The 11349-nt window shown below is 44.3% G+C and overlaps 1 protein-coding gene across 3 annotated transcripts in view; it reads right to left on the minus strand.

The window, feature by feature from the left end:
- Positions 1 to 11051, minus strand: part of ttc7a (tetratricopeptide repeat domain 7A) — a 74504-nt gene extending 63453 nt beyond the window's left edge. The window contains exon 1 of one of the 3 annotated variants that reach the window (XM_056272415.1): positions 10912 to 11048. In XM_056272415.1, coding sequence (XP_056128390.1) covers positions 10912 to 10968 — 57 coding nt within the window. In that variant the 5' untranslated portion in view covers positions 10969 to 11048. Of the gene's footprint in view, positions 1 to 10911 lie in introns of all 3 variants that reach the window. The other 2 variants (XM_056272414.1, XM_056272416.1) reach the window with 2 other exon arrangements.
- Between the last annotated feature and the right edge of the window lie 298 nt (positions 11052 to 11349).

Consider the following 11349-nt stretch of genomic DNA (forward strand, 5'->3'; position numbering starts at 1 on the left):
TGTAGCAGGGAAAGAAGAGATGTCTTATCGATCAAAAGTTCAGTATGGAGTAACACAAGGCTCAGTACTAGGACCGTTGCTGTTCACTCTGTACATGCTACCCTTGGGAGATATCATTAGGAAGCATGCCATTAGTTTTCATGCTGATGATACTCAGATATTTCTTCGCGCCCCGACGAAACGTACCAATTCACAAAATTAATGGAATGCATAGCTGATATAAAAATTTGGATGACTAGTAATTTCCTACTACTTAATTCTGTAAAAACAGAGATTCTAATTATTGGCCAAAAAACTTCCTCACTCAATAACCTAGAATACTGTTTAACAATTGATGGCTTCTCTGTCAAGTCGTCGTCGTCAGTTAAGACCCTGGGTGTGCTCTTTGATACCAATCTTTCATTTGAAAGTCACTTTCTAGCATCTGTAAAACTGCATTCTTCCATTTTAAAAATATATCTAAATTACAACATATGCTTTTAATGAAAAATGCAGAAAAGTTAGTTCATGCGTTCATGACCTCAAGGCTAGATTATTGTAATGCTGTTATGGGTGGTTGCCCTGCACACAAATAAACAAACTACAGCTGGTCCAAAACGCAGCAGCTAGAGTTCTCACTAGAACCAGGAAGTATGACCATATTAGCCCGGTTCTGTCAACACTGCATTGGCTCCCTATTAAACATCGTATTAATTTTAAAATGTTGCTGATTACGTACAAAGCACTAAATGGTTTAGCTCCGCAGTACTTGAGCGAGCTCTTAACGCATTATAGTCCTTCACGTTTATTGCGATCTCAAAATTCTGGCCAGTTAATAATACCTAGAATATCAAAATCAACTACTGGCGGTAGATCATTTTCCTATTTAGCACCTAAACTTTGGAACAGTCTCCCTAACATTGTCCGGGAAGCAGACACACTCTGTCAGTGACAGACCGCTGGTCCCGTACAGCCCCGAGCCTTCACCGCTGGTTCCGTCCAGGCCAGAGACTGTCCCTGAGCCTGATTTCTCTCTCCCTGAGCACGTACCTGAGCCTGTCACTCCTCCCAAGAAAATTTTTGGGGGGGATATAGGTCCCCGGCCATTGGGGAGTCAATGGCCGGGGACCTTCCCGTGGGAGTCAGGCCTGGTCTCCCGATGGGTCTTCACCGCCATGGCTGCCCAAAGGGTCTTCACCACCATGGCCGGTCGAAAGGGCTTCACCGACCTGGCCGCCTGCACATCCTGCTCCGCCCGCCCCCTATCACCCCTTCCACCCCTATTGATGTAATACGGCGCGAGGACGTGCCTTTTTGGGAGGGGGCGTAATGTTACATGTATGTCCTGTGTTCCCCACTGCTTAGTGTTTTTGGTTCAGTCCTGTGTCCCAGTTTTCCCGCTCCTCGTTAGTGTTTAGTTACAGCACCTGTGTCTTGTCTTCATCAGTTCATTCACCTGTGTTCAGTCTATTACCTGATTATGTTCCTTTGTTAGCCCATGTATTTAATACTGTGTTCTCCCTCATTCCTTGTCCGTTCTCGTTAATGTAAGGTGTGTGTAGTGTTATCCTGTCTGTACCTGTTTAGAAAGTTATTGGAAGTAAAAGTAATTTGTATTGGAACCTTTGTGCCTTTTCTTCTTCTGCCAACACCACACCCGTAACAGCCCTGATGTACTCTTTTTGTGAAGAAAATGTACTTTTGAGTGTGTAGCAGAAGAGTAGACAAGCTTTGAGACATAATTTCACATCATACAATTGCGTCTTTAACAGTTGCTCTGTCGCGTCCTGTCACAGTAAACTGACCCATCAATCATCTTGTCAAAGATAAAATCCTCTACATTTCATTTAATTTCCTACCGTATCAGAGAGTTGATCTGCAGTCACGGCTATTTCATGCGGAGACTCTCCTCTTATTAATGTATAATGATGCATTTAAAAGTTAATGGGCGAACGGATCTTTATAAAAGTCCATATTGTTATTGCAGATGGAATATAACACGGATAACATTAAATAAATATTTTTTTTATCAGGTTAAACTTTGGTTAGTCACTCAAACCTTTATCTAAACCATGTTTTGTGGTTTTTTAACACTTTTTACTCGAGTTTGTAATTCCTCCTCCAAAGCGCAATGGGTTGTGGGCAATATTAGCCTTTAGAGTGAGCAAGGATTCACACTTCGAAAATCCACCGGAAATAGTACACCATCCGGGGACTTCTGGCATACTCTTTTCAACAAACTATGCTTTGGGACACACTTATTTTAATCTCACATACTGTTTTAGGATGGATAGTATGGAGACGCAGGGCCGGTTAAGTGTTCCTGTGAGATGCATTATGGTTCTGCTGTGATATCTCAAGATGAGAAAAGGGGGAGACTTAGTAGTGTGTAATAGGGTTTAATGTTCAATTATGTTGGAATTAATAGAACCATTTAAATTACACCAGGTTACCATTGTGAAGAAGAGTGGAGCATTTGCTTAGGCTGTGGACTGGTCAACTCATAACTGCTTTGATAAAGGATGATTTAATGCTTAACCTTATAATGCTAAAAGTTGTGTTACACTCAAGTACATGAAATTTAACTGGATGAGTGAATTTATGAAATTGAATGCCTGAATCATGTCATGGAGCCATATAAAATTCACTTTGAGATGACTTTATTATATCACTTAAAATGACTTTTAAGAGAATATTTAAAATGAATATATTGAATGGATACGGAAAGGACTTGAGGCTTTGGTATTGTATACTGACTGTTTGGTTTCTGGGATTATATACTAAGTCTAGTTTGGATGTGTTATAATTCGGTTTGATATAGATAGACGGAAACGGAGAAGATAGATGGAAATGTGTATGTGTATGCATGAAGGTAGGCATCAGTGTCTATGTGTACACATGTGTTTAGGTGAGTGTAGGTACTGTAAGTAGATGTACGGTGTATGTTTATGTAAATATGTAAAGCATCTACTTGTTTTGTATTTATTAAAGGATAAAAATAGAGAAAGGGGGTAGGACCAGAAAAGTTGGTTTTTGAACTTCTTCCTACTCATTTTTGAACATGGGAATTTCTTATTTGTATTACTTACAATAATTTTGGAAGCTTGTGCTGAGAAGTCCATGTCCTTATTTATCTGTTATTTTAATTGTATGTATATATATTCTTTTTTGTTTTTATTTACATGTTCAAATAAACTACTAAGACTTCATTCCATGTTGAAGTTATATGAACAAATTATATTCCAAATGGTATTATATATGGTACCAACAAAAGCCTGATTGGATTGGTTTGGTTTTGTCAACTCTAAACTAATCCTGTAACCCTGAGTTTGTTCAACTACCATCATGGTACAGGTCCCTGGTCTCCCTATCCTGGCAAAGCTGGTATTGGTCCACGTTGGTCATTATTTGTTCAAGCAGCTGGATAACAAGCCTCAATGCAGCTGAACCTTAAATGGATAGTTCACCCAAAAATTAAATCATTTACTCAACCTCATGTTATACCAAGACTGTATGACTTTATTTCTTCTGCAGAGCACAAAAGAAGATATTTTGAAGAACATTCGCAGGGGTGTCGCCAGAGTTTTGAACCCCCAGGACAGTTTATAATAGTTTACCTTTTTTCTTCTTGTTCTTTTTTTTATTTTTTTTACATTTCCTGGGTTCTCAGAATCAGTCATCAGTTGCGTAAACTATATAGTGAACAGAAGATGGCAGCAATTACAGTTTTTGTAGTACCATTTGCTCCAATAACAAAAGAAGGGAAAAAAACCTAAAACATTAGCATTTCCACGACTTTCCAAAAGAGGGAAACATATCGAGAGATTGATTAAAGCAGTCAGAAGAAAGAATAATGTGAAATTTGCCATCACTCCTACTGCCATTGTATTCGTATGACGAACGAATCGGATACAAATGCAAGTAAAAGTTGGTTTATTAGTTGGTCAGACAAGTCACAGGAAAAACACAGGTCGGGGACAAACACTCAGATGGAACTGTGACAACAGGGACGTCGATGGGCAAACCGGAGTCTCGTGGAGATGAAGACGGAGTGATCAACCAGGAACAATAAACAATCCAGACCGGGAACAACGACGAAGACCCACGAAGACTGGAACACACGAGGAGAAGCGAAGACCACACAGGAACAGGAACACGACACCGGGAAAGCCACAACGATCTGACAATGTGAGATGGGAATTACTGGGCATATAAAGCAACTGGTAAGGGCTTGCAGCTGGTGCACACAATCAAACGGGAATTAGTAACCACGCCCACACAGACACACATACACACACACACAACATATCAGAATGAGACAGTGGATCCATGAAACGTGACAGTACCCCCTCCCCTAGGAACGCCTCCTGGCGTTCCCAGCCGAACCTACCTGCTGATTGTAATCATCGATAAGGGAGTGATCCAGAATGTCTCTAGCAGGTACCCAACTCCTCTCCTCCGGACCGTAACCTTCCCAGTCCACCAAGTACTGAAATCCGCGTCCCCTCCGTCTAGAGTCCAGAATACGGTGTACCGAATAAGTGGGTTCCCCATCTACGAGTCGCGGCGGGGGGGGAACCGGGACTGGCGGATTAATGGGAGAATAAAACACGGGCTTGATTTTAGACACATGAAAGGCGGGACAAATTCTCCTGTACGCCGGAGGAAGTTTGAGTCGGACTGCCACCGGACTAATGATCTTGGTGACAGGGAACGGGCCAATGAATTTGGGGGCTAACTTATTGGAAACGGAACGGAGCGGAATGTTCTTGGTAGAAAGCCACACTTTTTGACCCACGACGTATACGGGAGGCTTTGACCGGTGGCGATCGGCCTTGGCCTTCATGCGCCTCCCCGCTTGGAGCAGAGTCTCACGGGCTCTGGTCCAAGTGTGGCGACACCTCTGGACGAATGCGTGAGCGGAGGGGACCGCGACCTCGGATTCCAGGCTCGGAAAAATTGGTGGCTGGTAACCTAAACTACACTTAAACGGAGAGAGGCCCGTTGATGACACTGGTAACGAATTATGAGCGTACTCAACCATAGAAAGTTGTTGGCTCCAGGATGAAGGATTCTTGGCTACCATACATCGTAACATTCTCTCCAAATCCTGGTTGGCTCGTTCGGATTGACCATTACTCTGGGGATGATAACCCGAAGACAGACTGACCGTAGCTCCCAACAACCTACAAAACTCTCGCCAAAATTTAGACACAAATTGGGAACCCCTGTCAGAAACCACGTCCTTCGGGAGGCCATGTAACCGAAAGACGTGATCAATGACCGTGACCGCTGTCTCCTTGGCTGAAGGTAATTTGGGCAAGGGAATGAAATGTGCCGCCTTCGAGAACCGGTCCACTACGGTCAAAACGACCGTCATGCCTTTAGAGGGTGGGAGGGCGGTAATAAAATCTAGTGCGATGTGGGACCAGGGTCTCGAAGGGACAGACAGCGGTCGGAGCAACCCATCAGGAGAACGGTTAGACGTCTTGTTAGTGGCGCAAACCGAACAAGCCAAAACAAAATCGTGAACATCACGAGCCATTAACGGCCACCAGAATCGTTGCTTTATTAAACCGTTAGTACGACTTACTCCTGGATGACAAGCCACGTTGGAGCAATGACCCCATCGAATAACGTCGGACCGTAACCCCTCCGGAACAAACAAACGACTCGATGGGCATCCGGGCGGAGGCGTTACCCCTTCTAAGGCTGTCTTGACCTTCGATTCGACCTCCCATGTGAGTGTGGAGATAACTACTTTCTCAGGTAAAATGCACTCGGGAGTAACCGGGCGTGCGGATGGATCAAAAATACGAGATAAAGCATCGGGTTTGATGTTCTTGGAACCCGGGCGGTACGAGAGAACAAAATCAAAACGTCCGAAAAAAAGTGCCCACCGAGCCTGCCTGGAGTTGAGTCTTTTAGCAGTTCTAATGTATTCCAGGTTCTTATGATCGGTCCAAACGATAAAGGGTACCCCTGAACCCTCTAGCCAATGTCGCCACTCCTCCAACGCTAATTTGACCGCCAACAACTCTCTGTTACCAATGTCATAATTACGTTCGGCAGGTGACAAGCGATGGGAAAAAAACGCGCAGGGATGCATCTTGTCGTCTGAGGACGCGCGCTGGGAAAGAACTGCTCCTACCCCCACCTCTGACGCGTCGACCTCCACCACGAACTGACGTGTGGAATCAGGGGTGACAAGAATGGGGGCCGAAATAAACCGACTCTTGAGGTTGACGAATACAGCTTCTGCCATATCGGACCACCTGAACGCAGTTCTGGGGGAGGTCAAGGCAGTCAGAGGCGCGGCTAGTTGGCTAAAATTGCGAATAAATCGCCTATAGAAATTGGCGAACCCCAGAAACCGCTGTAGGGCCTTACGGGAATCTGGACTTGGCCAATCCATCACCGCCTTAACTTTGTCAGGATCCATGCGCATTCCCTCAGAAGAGATGATGTACCCTAGGAAGGAAACAGACTGTGCATGAAAATCGCATTTCTCCGCCTTGACAAAAAGCCCATTCTCTAGCAACCTCTGAAGCACTCGCCTGACATGTTGAACGTGTTCCTGGAGAGATGAAGAAAAAATCAATATGTCATCCAGGTAAACATATATGAACTGATCGACCATATCTCTCAACACGTCATTGACGAGTGCTTGGAAAACCGCTGGGGAGTTGGAAAGGCCGAAAGGCATAACCAAGTATTCAAAGTGCCCCCTGGGGGTATTGAACGCGGTTTTCCATTCATCCCCCTTCCTGATGCGGACCAAATGATAAGCATTACGTAAGTCCAATTTTGTGAAAATGGATGCTCCCTGCAACCTCTCGAAAGCTGAAGACATCAACGGTAAAGGATAAGTATTCTTCACCGTGATGTTGTTCAACTCTCGGTAATCAATACAAGGTCGCAGAGAACCATCCTTCTTCCCAACAAAAAAGAACCCCGCCCCCGCAGGAGAAGAGGAAGGCTGGATGAACCCAGAGTCTAAAGAATCAGAAATATATTTCTCCATGGCCTCCCTCTCAGGAACAGAAAGAGAGTAAAGTTTGCCCTTAGACGGAGACTTACCTGGCAGTAAATCTATAGCACAGTCATAGGGACGATGCGGAGGGAGAGAAGCAGCACGAGACTTACTGAACACCTCCTTCAGGTCGAGGTACTCTGCGGGCACGTTAGACAAATCCACTGCCTCCCTCTGAAACACAGAACTAGACACAGAAGGACAAGCAGACACCAAACATGACTCATGACAGTGATTACTCCAAGAGGAAATGAAATTGTTCTGCCAGTCGACACGGGGGTTGTGTTTGGTGAGCCATGGGTGCCCTAGAACCACCGGTGCTAGTGGTGAGTCCATAAGAAGAAAAGAAATATGTTCAGTGTGATTGCCCGATGTGATGAGTGTGAGAGGTTCAGTGGAGTGCGAAATTCTGGGAAGGTCCTGTCCATTGAGTGCGTTGACAGATATCTTGTGCGTGAGAGAAATGATGGGAATCTTGAGTTTGACAGCGAAACTGAAATCCATAAAATTACGCTCTGCTCCCGAGTCCAGTAATGCTTGAGTGGTGTGTGTGGAGGTTGCCCATCTCAGTCTTACCGGGAGGAGGGTCGATGATGTAGATGAGGACTTCTCGGCGGAGATCCCACCCGATAGTAGCCTCATGCTTACTATCGGGCTTGCTCTTTTACCGGGCAAGAGTAGAGAAAGTGGCCAGCTTTACCACAGTAAAGGCAGAGTCCTTGGGACCTCCGCCTTTCCCTCTCCTCCCGGGAAAGCCGAGCTCTCCCCACCTGCATGGGCTCATGGTCGGAAACTGGGCTGACCGCGTTCCCGTCACTGGTCCGTGCATCCTCCGGATATGGCTGGAAACGACTGGAGCGAACCCGCTGAGTCACACGGTTAAGGCGTGAATCGACCCTCATCGCCAGCTCCACCAGTTCATTGAGAGATTTAGGAAGGTCCAAGATGTATATCTCCTTCTGAACGCGGTCAGCCAGCCCATGCAGGAACATGTCCCACTGCGCCTCCTCGTTCCAATGGCACTCTGCGGCCAGGGTGCGGAAACGGATCGAGTAATCCGACACCGAGCCATCTCCTTGGCGTAGATCCGCGAGTAATCTGGCCGCCTCCTTACCCGCTACCGCCCGATCGAATACTCTTCTGATCTCTGTGGAGAGTGCCTGGAACGAGGAGCAACAGTAGTCTTGGTTCTCCCACACCGCCGTTCCCCAGAGCGCTGCTTTACCTGACAGTAAAGTTAGTACAAATGCCACCTTGGATTGTTCACTGTGAAAAGTCCGTGGCTGCAATGCGAAATGCATGGAACATCTCGTGAGAAAAGCCCTACAGTATTCGGGCTCACCTGAATATCCCTCCGGCGTAGGCAGGCGAGGTTCAGGTTGATTCTCTGGCTGGGGTGGTGGGGGGGGAACGGGCGGCGTGGGCGGCGCAGTGGGCGCGCGTAGATGTTGAAGCTGTTGGGTGAGCTCGGACACCTGTGTCACGAGTGCTTGAACCGCGCGACCTGTGTTCGCGATCTCTTCTCCTTGTTGATCCATTCTCGTCACGCTGTGTGCGATGAACTCGCTCAAACTGGCCGAACTTGCTGCATCCATGTCTGGTCAGATCGTTCTATGACGAACGAATCGGATACAAATGCAAGTAAAAGTTGGTTTATTAGTTGGTCAGACAAGTCACAGGAAAAACACAGGTCGGGGACAAACACTCAGATGGAACTGTGACAACAGGGACGTCGATGGGCAAACCGGAGTCTCGTGGAGATGAAGACGGAGTGATCAACCAGGAACAATAAACAATCCAGACCGGGAACAACGACGAAGACCCACGAAGACTGGAACACACGAGGAGAAGCGAAGACCACACAGGAACAGGAACACGACACCGGGAAAGCCACAACGATCTGACAATGTGAGATGGGAATTACTGGGCATATAAAGCAACTGGTAAGGGCTTGCAGCTGGTGCACACAATCAACCGGGAATTAGTAACCACGCCCACACAGACACACATACACACACACACAACATATCAGAATGAGACAGTGGATCCATGAAACGTGACAATTCGAAACACTCAAGCAGCAGCGTATACTGTAGCATTATAAATAATATATACATTTTTAAAAATATGTAAAACTGTTCTAGATTTGCGATGTTGCTCTGGAAATGCGTTATCACTGTTGGTGAAAAGGGTCCACTGTATGAATCAAAAACTAATACACAGAGACATTCTTAAAATATCTTACAGTCACAACAATGACCAATATGAGGGTGAGTAAATGATGAAAGAAAATTCATTTTGGAGTGAATTATCCCTTTAAGCTGTATGGCCAACTGGTAGCTGATTAGTGGATAAGAACCATCTTTTACTAAAACAGTTACCATGATAAAATGTAATAGACTTAAAAAGAAAGAAGACACATTAAAGTAACATTTTCTGACAGAGTAATAATAGCCTTTGTGCATATTAAGACAGCAAACACCATTTAATGGGCTGCAACATCATGTGGGCCAACAGGAATGTGTTAAGAGTCTGCTAAGACCATAAACGTGGTTTAACATGTCTTCTTTCTGAAGCAAAGCCTTGTCCTTGACAGCTACGTCCTATTTCCCTGAAATCCCTTCACTGCTAGATGACTAAATCTATTTAACCGATTAAATCTTGTTAACTATTTGCAGGGCTTGTTGTAATTGAATTAGGCCTATCAGATCCAGAGAGGGAGCTGCTTCCATCATATAGTCTGGAATGAGACAATGGCTGCGTCCGAAATTGCATACTCTCTTGAGTAGGTACTTATTTTGAAAAAGTATATAGCCTACTTCTCGGCCACTTAAAAGTGTGTGTAGTGTGAATGTAATCCAGACATACTACATTCGCCATGCTGTCATTATCATGTGATACCAGCGTCAGTTGTGTCGCTTTACTGCCATTTACAAATCCTCTCACATGGTCACATGGGATGGGAAGGGACATGGGAAGTGTCAATAAAATACACATTTCAGAATCTCACCAGAAGTAGTAGGTCACCCGGTTACTTTTGCCTACTTTTTTTGTACAGTGATTTCCGACATACTCTTTTTGGCACATATTGTTTTTCATCTACTATACAGTAGGGAAGTATGCGATTTCGGATGCTGTTTAGGAGTCTGTTTAGATGAAAATACTTCCTAATTTGATGCAAAGCACCTACCACAGAATGCAAATGGCAATAAAATGAGACACCTGTCCTGAGACAGTGGCGCCATCTAGCGGGCGATTTAAAATAACCTGTGCTTGACAGTTTTGATTGAGCGTTTAATGTACACCCACAATCTGCTAGATTTGAGGTCATCTATGCTGCAGACTGAACGTCGACAAAATGAACCATTAGCAGATATATCTGCAATTTTTAATTCTAAAGTATTTCTTTTCGAGGAAAACATATTAGAAATGACCGACGTCAGCGTGTAAAATGATTGACAGACGAAGAGTGTTTCTGAATGGCTAAGTTACTAATATAAGGGCGGTCCTCTCTCTACTCGGACCTTTTCACGTTTGTTTTGTTTTTAAAGAGCCTGAAGAAACAGCTGTGATCTGTATTGTGAAATGATTAAGCGATATATTGTGGGGGTAGTAGAGACAGACAATAATGTGTAGTATTCCGAAAAACACATTTAAAGTCAGTTATTTGGTATTTCATAAAATAAAGCGTCATATTTACAGCTATCAAATTTGGTCTTTTAAAAACTCAAAAACTAATAATAAAGTAATCATTAATCGACTGCCAATAATATATCCATTACAAATCTACATAGAGTAGGCTAACAGTTACTCGTCAAGTTGCTAGGAAACATCAAGCATGTCTACTGGCTATTCTAAAAATCACATTTCTACGACACCAAGAATGTAATAAACCGAACCTCCAGCTGTCGGAAAATAGATTTGGCCCTCTCATTTTCTTTGTAGAGGTTTGCCATGCAGCTGACCGTGGTGATTGATTAACCAGGCACAAAATCATCATCCCTGAGATAACTTATAGATGCGCTCATTCATTCCTCCGCTTTGCTGCTGCGTGTGGATTAACGGTCCAGTGCGCGCGCGGCCTTATTATGACGTTTCACACAAATCCAATCAGCGTGCAGCTGTCGTGTCCTGAAAAAAAGAAAGAAAAAGATTCTGCATAATTTCTCATTTATTATTCCTGATATCTGTTTTAAACGAGAATGCAATTATGTAAACAAAGTGACTCGTCAAATTATTAAATTAAATTAAATTCTCCATCAGCATTTACCAAGAGTCACTAGAATTCGAGATATTTTCTTATTCTTTGAAATTTTGCTTTTTAGTTTGTAAAAAAG

This window comes from Rhinichthys klamathensis, unplaced genomic scaffold, assembly GCF_029890125.1.
Source record: "Rhinichthys klamathensis goyatoka isolate OS25496 unplaced genomic scaffold, OSU_Roscu_1.1 h1tg000338l_1, whole genome shotgun sequence".
Lineage (NCBI taxonomy): Eukaryota > Metazoa > Chordata > Actinopteri > Cypriniformes > Leuciscidae > Rhinichthys > Rhinichthys klamathensis.